We start from the raw sequence: 14,988 nt of genomic DNA, 5'->3' as shown, positions 1-14,988 counted from the left end.
TAGAAGAAGAGAAGATGAGAACACAAACACACAGAGGAAAGACCATGTACAGACGCAGGGAAAAGGTGGTCATCTACACGCCAAGGGGGCCTCAGAGGAAACACACCCTTCCAACACCTTAATCTCAGACTTCTAGAATCCATAATTGTATGCAAATAAACTGTTATTTAAGCCACCCAGTGTGAAGTAATTGTCAAGGCAGCCCTAGCAAACTAATACAGTAGGATTGAAATGTGGAGAGGGATTAAGAAGGAGGAGGAGGAGGAGAAGTCTCTCAGGAAAAAAAAAAAAAAAAGAAATACAATAAAAAGGTCCAAGTGAGGATAGACATAGATGAGGAATAAAGTTTTAAAACAGGGGTTTACATTGGTGAAATGTACCTACAACTTCCATTCTAATAAATAAGACTCTTTTTTTCAGCATTGTGTCTTAAGAGAAATCAAAACCTTTTAACCTTCACATTTTTATCCAAAACTTACTTCCTCAGAGATGTTTTCCCTACCACCCTCTCAAATAGTGTCTTCTACCCCAAGTCATTCTCAAGACTTCTGTCCTGCTTTGTTTTCTTTGTAGCCTCAAATATGAAACTAAAATTTTATTTTTATATTGTTAATTGCCCGTCTCCCCACACTAGAATGTGAGTTCAGTGAGATCAGAAACCTCACCTCCCTTATTTACACTCATGTCTACTACCCAGAACATTTACTAAATATAAATACCTGTATAAATAAAAATAAAATATAAATATCTAATGAACAAATTGTCCTGAGAAATGAATCAGGAGAGGATTTCTTTGAGAGGCCTGGAAAAGCCCAGCAGACAGTTCTGGCGAGTGGAGGAGTAGCATTCTGCCTTTCTCTTGCTTCAGGTGTGGTAAATCTGAGGTCTTTGGAAACTACAAACCTTGTGCAAGGGGGCAAGTAGGGGACACAGAAAAGGACTACCTAAGAGCAAAAGAGAGAGACTTGAGCATACCACATGGATACACGTGCACACGCTCACACACACATACTCAGATGTGCTATGTTAGCCCCATTGAAAGGGAAAGTTGGATTCAAGGCGAAGTCTGGAAGTTTAAATACTTAAGCATTCTTCTGGGCAGCAAGCTAACATTTCATGAGGATAAATGTACAAATAAAATGCTGAGGAGCGTCTAAAATAATATATATCACATTATTCTGTTACATACATTATAGGTCACATGAGGAAACCGAAACTCTCTGCAGCCCTGCCCAAATATAGGGAACAATTTAGGGCTGTTCAAAATGATTAGGATTGGCGACTCTGACACCTGAACGAACAGCTATTTTGGTTCTGCTGTTCTGTAATTTTTTCTGCCATTTTAATATGTGGATTTTAATGGCCATTGTTTTTTTTTATTCATGTTAGGTTTATCATTATTGCAGTTAACCTCACATTTACTTTGGCAAGTATCCTTCTTTAAAAATCTTTGACATTTCAGTTGGCTTTGATTGGTCTTTTTGGTCACACTCCATTAATAATAAATTTGAATAGTGCTTTTCAGCTCACAAAGAATTCATGTTATCTTTAGTGCCTTTCAATGGCTCTGTGGGAGAGACAGAGATTATAATTTCTATTTTATAGGTAAGGTAACTGGAGCTGGAGATAAGGGACTTGCCCAAGGTCATTGGCATGGAGAATCACAGGGCTACAACTCAACTGCAAGTCCTTTGGCTTCTCAGATACTTTTCCTATATGATATGACACCCATTACTACGCCAACTTGGCTGGCAAAAAGCCAGTATCCACACACATTCTATATGTTTATGTTTATGTACATTCTCACACATTATCAAATAGAAATGCAATAGAACTCAAAACATTATTGTGTTCTGCATCCTCAGAAAAAGAAAAAAGGAGGAAAGAAACCCCACTCTCACCATTTCTTCCTAGCAGGAACCCTAAGACTCCTTCCCCCCAGGTGTTCGTATAGTGTTACACAGACCTGAGGTTCTTTTCAGTGATTTGGGGAGAACCACCACACCACTTCCACCACCAAAAATGTCCTCAGGGACAAGGAGGAAATTAGTAAGGATAAGTCAAGCGGTAAATTCTAACCAGAGCTCCTACATAAATATTCAAGTTAAAACTGAACAAAGTTTACTTAAATAAAAAGTCAGAGAAATGTTGCAGATGGCAGGCAGGAGGTGGTTTTTGAGAAAGGTGAAGCTTGCAAGAGGAAATAATTGTAGTAAAGCAGAATCCCACTGGGCCTTTGGCAGTCAGCTGGTGTTCTTCCAGGCACTGTGTCTTCTTCCGGTTTTCCCATGTTTCATTAGATTGTCCAGGTTTAAAGGCTATTAAATACAATTCAACACATCCACTGGATTGATGGGTATAAGGGTGAAGGGCCAAGTATGCTAGCTTATTAAAGACATCGCCACAAATTTAGGAGTTAATGATTACATTGATTCATCCCCAAAGGTAGAATTAAGTCCCAGTTTATACATTACCACATATTACCATGTATTTCTGGTATGAATTAACACTTTCACTTATCTAGTGACCGCCTTGGACACAGAATGTTAGACCCAGATGAGACTTTAGAGAACAATCAGGTCTTATTTTTAACAAATGAAGGAGCTGAAGGGAAAACTGGGATGACAATATCTGAAGTTCTGGTCTTCTGGGTAAAAAATATAAGGAAGAGTTGTGTGTGTGTAGTGTGCTATAATCTGTGTCTCATGGAGTGTATTGTATGCACATATTCATAAAAATATCTGAAAATTTTGAAGAAAATGGGGAAAGTTGCTGATACAAAGGGAAAGTTGCTGATACAAAGGGAAGGGATTTTAGATACTAAAGAACAGAAGTGGAAGGGAAATTCACTGTTTTCTGGATATTCTTTACTATTTATTAATAGTTTACACATCTGTCACTCCTATTATAAGCTCCTTGAGGGCAGGGCCCGCTGGCCATATTAGCATCTTTGTAATCCCTCTGTGGGTCTAGCCTTGTTTCTGGTAAGTACTCAATAGATTATCATGAAGTATTACAAGCAGATGTTCATTTTTTCACCTGAAATAAATTTGATTATTATTCAGTATAAATCAGTAATAATTCTATGGTTTTATACAAATACTTCATGACAATCATTCTTAGAAAGACAGAAAATAACAGCTTTCTATCTTCTCCCATTTTATCAGTACACAATTATTTAAAGTATAGTTGAAATAAACAATTCTTGAGATTTTTCTGGCTTATGAAATGGAGAAAGTTGTATAAATCAATTTGCTGACGATGTTTCTTTATTTTTCCCCCTAGTTAGTATATTTAGAAAACCTGTAAAGCAATGAATTTTATGGTAGGGATTTGTTAATTCAGTATTTTCTTAGGTGGTTTTTATTAATTCTTCTGTAGCCTGTTTATACTCTTGGCATTACTTTTGAATAGGATATTGCAAAGTCAATGCACATTTTCTAAGATGTGGAAAACTATGCTCCAGAATTAAGTAAGGCAGCAGCAAAGAAAACAAACTCTCAGGAGAATGGAAACTAAATTATTTATAGACAGAAGTTTATTTAATTGTTTTCCAGAAGATACATTTAAAATCTCTCTCTCTCTCTCTCTCTCTCTCTCTCTCTCTCTCTCTCTCACACACACACACACACACACACACACACACACCCCTCTCTCTGCAGTATTATGCTGATGCTCTACTTAGGATTTAGATTTTCATTAAGTCCCTTAATAAGATAAGGTGTCAGAACAAAATAAGTATCTGGTGTTAGTACTGGGGATGAGTAACTGAACAGACTTCAACGTGTACCACACTCGCCCTCTAGTGTGTACTCGCAAACACTACAGTTTCCTGGGCTGTTGGGCCTTCAGTCCTGGGCATTTTCAGAGGTCTTTTCAGGCTTTTTATAAACAGATACGTAAGCCCCATTTATATTTATTCTGTCAACTGCTAATTTGCAAAGGGTGTTATTTAAGGGATTAGAAACAGTTTATTCTTATGAGTACTTAAACATCTCGATCTTATTTATACAACTAATTTGCTTTGTAAACGCCTTTCTTTCATAATAGTACAAAGATAAACTTTAATGGACTCCAGATACAATTAGCCAAATTCTAAATGAATGACTTCACAGTATTTAAATAGAAGAAATGGCATCCCTGTATTAACACAATCATGATAGTAATTTTTATAATGACATTTTCACACTATCACATGAAGGACATTCTTTATAATTCAAACTGCTGCATTTTTTATTATTGTTAGCTCTTTAACATTTGTATTTATTTGTGACCACGTCAAAGCAGCCAAAGGGAATCTGGCAGATGAAAAATCTCAGCCTCTGGCATAAAGCCTATAAATTATCACCCGTTTCCATGTAGAATAGAAATTTGGCACTTACTAACAAAGCCTGACTTGCCACCAAGATTGCCTCCTTTTGGAGAATCTATTTTATCTGTTAGGATTAAGTTTAATGCTAATGTGTGACACCCAAAACAACTGTATTTGAAAGAAGGTGATAGACCTTCATTTCTCTCTTTAAGAAACACATTCTAAATTTAAGAATCAATATGATGCCTCCATGTTCAACGAGGGCTGAGGTTTCTTCTGGCACGTTGCTCCTCAGGGCACAGCTTTCACCTCATGGTCCAAGGTGTCTGATCTGTTTCCAGGCAGCAAACCCACATTCCAGCCAGCAAGAGGCAAGAAGGATGATGAGAAAAAAGACACCTGCTCCCCTTTAGGGGTCCTTCTTGGAAGTTGCACCTGTTACAACTACATCCAATTGACCAGGACTTTGTCACATCGCCACACCTGGCTGAAAGGTCTTTGTTCTAGGCTGTTCTGTTCCAGCTGAAAATTAGGGGTTGCAATACTATGGAAGAAGGCAGAATCATTATTCAGAGACAACTAGCAGTCTCTCCTTTAACCTATAGTCCCACCAATTGCCTCCATTTACAGATCCTACTCTTATCTGGTTTTGTTTGTTTCATCTTTCTTTGTTGTCTATTGAAAGGTAACATATTTCCATTTGTCTCCACTCAGGAAGTTGGAGTTCTGATAATACTGTTTTCTTTTCTTCTTTCTCTAAATACACTCCAATCACTTGACCTGCAAGGTTTACCACGCTGGTGCGTTCCTTCCTTTTCCAGGTGATGGCTATGCCACCTGCCCCCCTGCAGCTGCTGGGAGTGCTGCTTATCATTTCCCTGGTCTCCGTCAGGCGCATTCAGGCTGGGGCCTACTATGGAATCAAGCCGCTGCCTCAAATTCCTCCTCAGATCCCACCGCAAATTCCACAATACCAGCCCCTAGGCCAGCAAGTACCTCACATGCCTTTGAGCAAAGATGGCCTTACCATGGGCAAGGAGCTGCCCCACATGCAGTATGGCAAAGAGTATCCACATCTACCCCAGTATATGAAGGAAATTCAGCCGATGCCAAGAATGGGCAAGGAAGCAGCTCCGAAGAAAGGCAAAGGTAACGTCATCCTCCTGTGCTGCTACAGAACAGCAGCCTTCCAAAACCCTCAATGAGGGGATTGGCTGGGGGTGGAGGGGGTGGGGAGGGACTAAATTTTAGAAATTCTTATTTTAGAATATATTACTAATGTTCACTAAGTGCCTACTGTGTTCTAAACTCTATCCTTGAGTGGTTTAAGTCTTAAAGATACAGACGAAATTACCATTTTATGCTGTGCTTTATTTCAGCAACATCAAATGGCAGAAAACATATTTAGTAACAAGTAGTTTATTTCTTCATTCAGTACATATTTACTCCAACATTTGGCAATTATTTATTGAACATCTATTTTCGTGCCAGTTTTGGACTATAAGTGGGGAAAAGCAGTGGAAAAAAAGAAAGGTAACCATCAGCACTCTGAATTAGGAGCACAGTGTTGTACGGACCTGCTATGTGTTGTTTTTTAAAACCATATGAAAGCATTTTGTGAATTGGGTGCTAGATAAATGCAAATGTTTTTAAGACTGCTCTAATTAAGTTACTACGCATGTCGATAAATAAATCAACAGAAGGAGACTAAGGAGTACAGGCTGCATCTAGAGATGATACCTGAAGATCTCTTCCATTACTTTCTAGGCATATTTATTATTCACCACCTACAAAATGCCTATCACTGGGAGTGACACTTGCTTATAAATTCAGTGGGTTTATCTGGAGTTCTAGGAAGCCTAGCATTTGTAGGAAATGAATGGCCTCCGAGTAGTAACTTCCTTTGAGGAAGTGGAGGCCATGACCCTGGTCCCTGAGAAAACAGGAAGCTTTACTCCTGGAAACTAGCGGGTTTAGCACTAAGAGGCCTGGATGCCCAGAGGCCAGAAATGAGGGAGACCTAGTCATTTAAACCTCTCTGAAACTACTTTTCTTCATTTGCAAAGTAAGATTGTTGAGAGAATCAATAATGTAAGGTAAATAAAAGTGCTAAGTTAACGCTAAAGCACGATAAGAACTTTGAGTTACTACAGCTGGTCATGCAACAAACCCTAAGTAAGAACAGAGTGAGTTTCAGGCACTGCGCTAGACACCAGGAGTTCCTGATGAGGAAGACCCTGCCCCAGACACTCCCTTGGTATAGTCGCTACTCAATTCACTACTTAGAAATAACATGCCAGGACTATACTTTCAGGGATCATTTCTATTGTTCATCAGAAATAACACATGTTAATAGTACTCTAATAAAATCTCTTAGCATAAGAGAAATATTCGAAATTTCCTCCTCTTTAGGAGCTGATACCCCACTATGGAGATTGTCTCAGCATTTTGTTGTTTTCCTCTGTATCCTGAATGGCCTGCCTGGCTCTTGGCACTTCCTGCACTTATTCAGACAGGAACCAGATTTCAATCAGGGAACTTGGAAAAGAATATCAGTTCTGTGCTTCTATTTTGTTCCCTGACAGTAGCCCAGTGAAAAATACAACAGTCAGAATTAAGATTCAACCACTGGGTGAAATTAGACTTTGGGACCATAAATTTCATTTATTTATGTTATCCATTACTTTCAGTAGCACTGAGGGGTGAGGGTTGTGCAGAGTTATGTTTCTCTGGAAGGCATAGCATTATTGTTTATAATAACATATGTTTTGTATTTTGACAACAATTTGAGAAAGCAGAACACCTTTCACATCCATTATCTAACCCTGTAGTGTAGGTGTATTATTCCTACTGTATAGATGGGCTGAAGTGACCCAATGAAGATCCCAAGGGCAGGAAGAAGAGTTGAGCTTCCTGCTTCTAATCTCAGCTGCATTCCATGTCCACACTGCTTGTCATCCTAAAATCCTGAAATATTTTATTCACTTCTCCTGTTTAAAAACCATATTAGCAAATGAGAAATAGCATATTAAAGAACAAGTATTTGAGGCTTAGGAAATCTATAGCACATTAAACAAATTAAGTGAATCTCTGACACTAGAGGACAGAAGTGGAAGATGTTATTAAACCATCAACCAAATAAAATGCTTCAGTTCTTCTTGAAGTCCATATAATGACTTTCTTCATCCACATTACACTGTATTTTTGCAAAAGAGAAAATATTTTTGCCATGAATTATTATATTAAAAAATCAAGGACATGGAAAAATATAACAATAAGTAGTAAAGAACTAGAAAAAATAAAAACGGAGAATGACTCCAGCATCCCTTAAAATACACAATTTCACATATATACCTAGAACACAAGATGGAAATGTCAAGTGGTTATCTCTGAGTGGTGGGTTTATAAGCAACCTTGATTTTTCTTTACCCTTTTGTTGAATTTTCTAAATTGCCTGTAGTGAACACACCATAACATCTTCAGGTTTATACTTGTAAAAATGTTTCCTTATTATTTTTTAGTTTTATCACTTAACCAATGCTAATAAAAGTAGCCGAAAATACCAGTTCTCAAAACACTATCTCCAATATGTCAAAGAAATTATCATCTGGATTATCCTGTAACTACTGATAACATACAATCCTGGAGGATGACCATAGTATACCTAGTCTTGCTTCTCAATAAGTAATGGGTAAATGTGCCAGAACTAAATAATTGTTGTCATGACTTCCTTAAAATGAAGGATAATCAGTCTCTCTCCCTCCTTCCCCTCCTCTCTGTCTCTCTCTCCTCTTTCCCAGTAGAAATACCATTAGCCAGTTTACGAGGGGAACAGGGTCCCCGTGGAGAGCCTGGCCCAAGAGGACCACCTGGGCCCCCCGGTTTACCAGGTCATGGGATTCCTGGAATCAAAGGAAAACCAGGCCCACAGGGATATCCAGGGATTGGAAAGCCAGGTATGCCCGGAATGCCAGGAAAGCCTGGAGCCATGGGAATGCCAGGGGCAAAAGGTGAAATTGGACCCAAAGGGGAGATTGGTCCCATGGGGATCCCAGGACCACAAGGACCTCCAGGGCCTCACGGACTTCCTGGCATTGGGAAGCCAGGCGGACCTGGGTTACCAGGGCCACCGGGTGCAAAGGGTGAGAGAGGACCCAAAGGACCACCAGGACCTCCAGGCCTTCAGGGTCCAAAAGGAGAGAAGGGCTTCGGGATGCCAGGTCTGCCAGGCCTGAAGGGTCCTCCTGGGATGCATGGCCCTCCTGGCCCTGTCGGACTTCCAGGAGTGGGCAAACCAGGAGTGACAGGCTTCCCTGGGCCCCAGGGCCCCCTGGGAAAGCCAGGTCCTCCAGGTGAACCTGGGCCACAAGGCCCTGTTGGGATACCAGGGGTTCAAGGACCTCCTGGGATACCTGGAGTTGGAAAACCAGGCCAGGATGGGATCCCTGGCCAGCCAGGATTTCCAGGTGGCAAAGGGGAGCAAGGACTGCCAGGGCTGCCAGGACCCCCAGGCCTTCCGGGGATCGGGAAACCAGGCTTCCCAGGACCCAAAGGTGACAAGGGCATTGGAGGTGTTCCTGGGGCTCTAGGGCCAAGAGGGGAGAAAGGGCCAATAGGTGCCCCTGGAGTGGGGGGTCCCCCAGGAGAGCCAGGCCTGCCTGGAATCCCAGGTCCTATGGGCCCTCCAGGTGCCATCGGTTTTCCCGGACCCAAAGGAGAAGGTGGGGTTGTAGGGCCACAGGGGCCACCAGGTCCCAAGGGTGAGCCAGGGCTTCAAGGCTTCCCAGGAAAGCCAGGTTTTCTTGGTGAAGCAGGGCCCCCAGGCATAAGGGGTTTGCCAGGTCCCATAGGGCCCAAGGGGGAGGCTGGGCATAAAGGTTTACCAGGGCTCCCCGGTGCTCCAGGACTGCTCGGACCAAAGGGAGAACCGGGGATTCCAGGGGATCAGGGTTTACAGGGCCCCCCAGGCATCCCCGGTATTGCCGGCCCTAGTGGCCCCATTGGACCACCTGGAATTCCAGGACCTAAAGGGGAACCGGGCCTCCCAGGGCCCCCTGGGTTCCCTGGAGTAGGGAAGCCAGGAGTAGCAGGGCTTCATGGCCCCCCAGGAAAGCCTGGTGCCCTGGGTCCTCAAGGCCAGCCTGGCCTTCCAGGGCCCCCAGGCCCTCCGGGCCCTCCAGGTCCCCCAGCTGTGATGCCCCCTACACCACCTCCCCATGGAGAGTATCTGCCAGATATGGGGCCGGGAATTGATGGAGTGAAACCCCCTCATGCCTATGGGGCTAAGAAAGGCAAGAATGGAGGGCCAGCCTACGAGATGCCTGCATTTACCGCTGAGCTGACTGCACCTTTCCCACCCGTGGGGGCCCCGGTGAAGTTTGACAAGCTGCTCTACAATGGCAGACAGAACTACAACCCACAGACGGGCATCTTCACCTGTGAAGTCCCGGGCGTCTACTACTTTGCGTACCATGTTCACTGCAAGGGGGGCAACGTGTGGGTTGCTCTGTTCAAGAACAATGAGCCCATGATGTACACGTACGACGAGTACAAAAAGGGCTTCCTGGACCAGGCGTCGGGGAGCGCAGTGTTGCTGCTCAGGCCCGGAGACCGGGTGTTCCTCCAGATGCCCTCGGAACAGGCCGCGGGACTGTATGCCGGGCAGTATGTCCACTCCTCCTTTTCAGGATATTTATTGTATCCCATGTAAAAAAGAAAAGAAAGAGAGAGAGATTTAATAGAAGAAAATAAAATGATGCACAAAAAAATCCAAATGGAAACCATAATTGCTTCAAAACATTTATATAGTTGGAAAGTTATATTTAAGTGAAAAGTTGAACCATCATGTACAAATAAAAGTTAAGATGCATGTTTAATGCTCTGCACAGCATCTTGTAATGGAAAATGATGGGACAGATGTTATGTATCAAGTGCTGACACTTGTGTTGTACCCACTGGAATCATATTAGCTGTCATATGTTATGTGCTTTCATGATAACCTGCTTATTCAGATCAGTCAAAATACTCCAGTATGAAAGATCATAGCTAATGAAAGTCACTCACTCATATTGTTTACTTTAAAATATTTATAAATATGGCTTAAAGAAAGGTCAATGATAACATTTATATACCGTATTTACTTGCATAATTTCCTCTGTATCTGTACAGATACTTTGCTGTGGAATATGGGGAGGAGTTCTGCAGTGCCCAGCCCTGTGGGAGGGGGCAAGGCAGGGCTTTACTTGCAGGGCCTGTTTCTCTCCTGCCAGAGGCTGTGTCCTTTGGCAACAGGTGTTCTACTCAGAACTGTGTGTCTAGTGTCTCTAGAAGAACCAGCCAGCCATGTGTATGTACTCGGTGCCTTCTCTGTGCCTAGCCCTGGGTGAGACACTTTTGTGGGGCGTAAGACAGTGCCCCACAAGCAGCTAAGAACCAGCTAGGAGACACGAGCAGTAATTAACTCATTTATTTCTCATTGGTCTTTTTTTCCCCCTGCTTCTTTTTTCTTCCCTTTGTGTAATTTTCATTATGGCCCAAGTAACATAAATATCTAGAAGTCATAAGAAAAAAATAACCCCCTTTTCCCATAACTTTCCAGTTTTGTGGAATGCTTATTATTAATAGCAATTATTGTGTTTACATATATATAAAAATCCCCTCCTTTGTCTACACACACAAATGAGGGGGATAGCAATATATTTTAGTAGTTGTTGGATTTTGAAGAAATTTCCTTGTAGTACACATGCAAATTGGTGTGTCATCTGAGGTTCCAAAGTCAATTTGCAAAATCCAAGCCAACCTTTGTTTGGGGTGTGGGGAGGAGAGAGTAGATTTTCAGAATTACATAGGAAAATATTCTTTTTCAGAAGATAATTTCTGAAATTTTACATTTAAAAGGAGATGTACTACTTCCTGGTGGGGGGTACTAAAATTATAGGAAAAGACCTGTTTCTTTAGAAGCAGTCTCTGGAAGAACTTCTGGAATGTGAAAGGGCAGTAATAGTCCTTGCTTTTCATGTCACCTCACACTCAGCACAAAGCAAGAGTCAATATAAGTTTAAAGGGAGAAATAAATATTGTTCCAGGTTTTCACTTAGGTACATATTAACTGTTTCCAGGCTTAAAATCTGGATTCAAAACACAAAGCATTTCGACTCAGTTTTTAATCTACTGCTGTCACTAAGCCACTGGGGACACTGTGGGGTTATGATGGTGGCATCTTGTATCCTTTCCTTAACACTAAGAATGAGAAGTTGAAGGGATAGCTACAGATGGAGAATGACACAAATAAATACGGTATAAATGCACATAGAAATATGTCTATGACAAATCTGAACCATTTTAACCATCAAGAAAAGTCTCCTCAACCTAATATCTGTCTTCTCCCTTATATATGGCATCTGAGCCCTATTTCTTCTCAATTTCTTAAAAAGAGAAATGAGTTCATTATCACAGGGTTTCTTGTTCACTGCTTATCATATGACAAAATGTTCCCATCAAAAATGTATCCCATCCAACCTTCATTTTCAAAGCAGAGAGAATTTATGCAGCCAAATATCCTTTGGATTGGTCTGGAGGATCCTAGTTTGGGGCTGATGACCCAGGGGCAGAGTGGATCCACTGGGCTTCTTCTGCTGAACAGCTGCATTGAAATTGCAAGTCAGATCGACTGGTTTGTAAAAGTGTATTTATCTGTACATGTATGGGCTTTGTATTTCCACCAAGTAAGAGAGAAAGTACCTTAATTTAGTTAAAGCCAAATTTCACTTTTCAAAATACCTTCCAACTTATTTATTGGTTGTTACTTGCTTATATGTGTGTGTGTATGTATGTGTGTATATTATTGGGCATATGCTCCTAACTGTTACATAGGGGAGGAGCAAAATCTATGCCAGATACTGTGTATTCTACAATGGTGCTAATCTCAGAGCAAATGAATTACTCCATTTAATTTAAAAACAAGAGTTTTAAATAATTATCTATGTGTCTGTGTTTCTCTTTGGAGTGCTACACGTCATGGGAATGCATTAAAGTCTAGGGATAGCACTATAATCCCTGTTTAATTCAAAATTGACTAGAACTTTTTCATGTAAAAAGGATCCAGCTGGTAGTATTGCTATTTAAATACAGCGTTTTAAGCAGCAGGACATCCCAGAAGAGGAAAACAAATGTTTGCAGTGGGTGACTGTTCTCCAGTACTTCACAGAACACTATGAGCAGTAAACAGACTGGTAACTTTTTCGAGTTTCCATGATAGATTTGAGATTTGTCAATAGCAAATCATTTTTGTATTTAAATTTTTGTACTGATTTGGAAAAAAAAGTCTTATTAAACATCTTTAAAAGTATGCTTCTCACTTTGTTCATGTCACTCAGCTGTTTGAACTTCATAATGCTCTTATCCCCCCATGTGTTAACTAGCTGCTGAAACAGATCTAAGACAGTCAGTGCTTAAACAGGACAATTATTGCCCTCCGACATCACCGTTCTGGGGATGCGCAGCCTAGGACTCATGTGGAAGCTCCAGTCAGGGCCCCGGGCTCCTTCTGCAGCCTTCCTGTCTTCTCCCAGTTTCACGTTTCATGTGTTCAGTTACATGGTCAACTGCAGTCCAAAAACAGTGAATGGAAAATTCCAGAAATAAACAATTCATAAGTTTTCACTTATGTGTCATTCTGAGTACTGTGATTAAATCGCAAGCCACTTTGTTCTGTCCCATCCAGGACATGAATCATTCCTTTGTTCAGAGAACCCACACTGGATACAGTACCCACCGCTTAGTCACTTAGTAGCCATCTTGGTTATCAGATGGGTTATCAGAGAGAGACCTCATTCACATAAGTTTTATTATGTATATTGTTCTATTTTATTAGTAGTTGTTGTTAATCTCTAACTTAGCCTTATTGATAAATGAAACTTTATCATATGTATGTATAGGAAAAAAACAGTATATATAGTGTTTTAGCCAGATACTGGGGGGTCTTGGAACATGTCCCTGCAGATAAGGGGGGACTAGTGTATCATGCTGTTCTTCCACCCCAAAGGTGTTGCCCTCATCTCCAAGCCCCAGGCTACCCAACCATCACAGCTGCATTCAAGCCAGTGGGAAGGTGAAGAAATTAGGAAGGGGAGAGCATGTTCCCTTAAGGACTCAACCTAGCAGTTGCTTCAGTCATTCCCTTCCACAACCCATTACCTGAATTGTCGCAAGTTGTGAGGGAGTATGGGAAATTGAATATTAATTGAGGGGTAAGTAACTACATGCCCAACTAGAAATCAGGGGCCCTAGTAATATGGAAAAAGGAAGAACAGATATTAGGGGGAATTAACTGGTGCATTGGTCACATCTCTCATAAAAGAAAAAACTCCCACAGACCTCTTTTTTTCCCACAGTCTTCAAATACTCTATTTCCTGTGCCACACTAGAACCAAATATTTTGAGGGAAGATGGTGGAGCACGGAGCTACCGAGCAGTAGCAGACCTATTTCAAGATCCTAAATGTCTTAATATCACTGATAAGGAAAGAATCATGATGACTTGTAAAGCTCAGAATGATCATAACTTATCATATCTAGAATACTATAAAGGGATTATTCAAATCATTCAACAGGCAAGTGTGTAGCTCCAATCCATGACTGACTAACTCACTTACTTAAACCATCAATCTGGAAACTCAAGACCACAGGTTCCATTTCCACTGAGCACAATTAGTTCTACTTCATTCTATAGCCAAGGACTCTTTCATAATATGGACCAATCATCTTGTGTGTACACACTGTTGGTCACAGAAGTAAATGGAAGGATAGATACAGGAGGGAGGCAGGAATAAATAAAAGGATAGAATTCAGAATGCTGGACAAGCAAGGCAAGTCCACCATTACAATTGGTCCACAGTAACCCATTACGGTAAAATAAAACACAAAGTAGCCCCTGCCTTGTGTTTGACATTACTAAGGCAATATGAGGGATACAACAGTAACAGAAAGCATGACCCTTCTCTTTAAAAAAAATATCATGTGTTTGGAGTATATCAAGATGTTTGTTAAATAAGAAATTGACTTCCAGGTAATGTACAAACAAGTGCAGGGTGGGGTATGATGCCAACTGGTGTATGTGGACTAGAGTAGTTCAGAAAGAGAAAGACCATTCAGTGTGCTTCTCGCTTCGGAATGCTTTCTGCGGCTTCTCTGCTGCACAAATCCTCCTCACCCTTCAGGATACAGCACAAGTATCACTCCTGTTCCCTACTGCTCAGATTTAGTCACTTCTTTCTCTTGGCATTACCCTGCCTTGTACAGTCTTCTGTCCCTTCACCTTTCCTGCTTAGTAATAAAGTATGTTTTACTCCTCTATTAGAGTGTAAGCTTCGTGAGAACAGACAACTTGTTGTTTCTTCCTTGCATCCGCAGCCCATCACAGAGTGCTGGTCCAGTACCAGGTTTGAGAGAAGAATGAATCTCTCAAGTCTGCTGTGGGAGGCAGTGCCAAACTTGATGTGAGGTATGACTGAATCCAGCTTTCAGATTTCAAGATTATACAGAAGATTATATATTCCAAGATTATTTAGAAGCTCACTGTGGGATAAAACCTAGTCTCAGTTTCTTTGGAGATTTTTTTTTTTTAACATTTTGCAAGTTACTAACAGTTTTAGTTTTAATAAACTGTTATTGAACAAT

At 41.2% G+C, this 14,988-nt stretch overlaps 1 protein-coding gene across 3 annotated transcripts in view; it reads left to right on the top strand.

The window, feature by feature from the left end:
- COL8A1 (collagen type VIII alpha 1 chain) overlaps positions 1-12,677 on the top strand; it is a 158,235-nt gene extending 145,558 nt beyond the window's left edge. For 2 of the 3 annotated variants that reach the window (XM_045851954.1, XM_045851955.1), the window contains 2 exons: positions 5,134-5,461; positions 8,113-12,677. In XM_045851954.1, the coding sequence (XP_045707910.1) occupies positions 5,137-5,461; positions 8,113-10,022 (2,235 nt within the window). In that variant the 5' untranslated portion in view covers positions 5,134-5,136 and the 3' untranslated portion in view covers positions 10,023-12,677. The remainder of the gene's footprint in view (positions 1-5,133; positions 5,462-8,112) is intronic. The other variant, XM_045851956.1, reaches the window with a different exon arrangement.
- Positions 12,678-14,988: the final 2,311 nt, after the last annotated feature.

Source organism: Phyllostomus hastatus, unplaced genomic scaffold (genome assembly GCF_019186645.2).
Source record: "Phyllostomus hastatus isolate PE091 unplaced genomic scaffold, TTU_PhHast_1.1 phas_contig_86, whole genome shotgun sequence".
In the NCBI taxonomy this organism is placed as follows: domain Eukaryota; kingdom Metazoa; phylum Chordata; class Mammalia; order Chiroptera; family Phyllostomidae; genus Phyllostomus; species Phyllostomus hastatus.
This window is presented reverse-complemented; position numbering and strand designations above follow the sequence as displayed.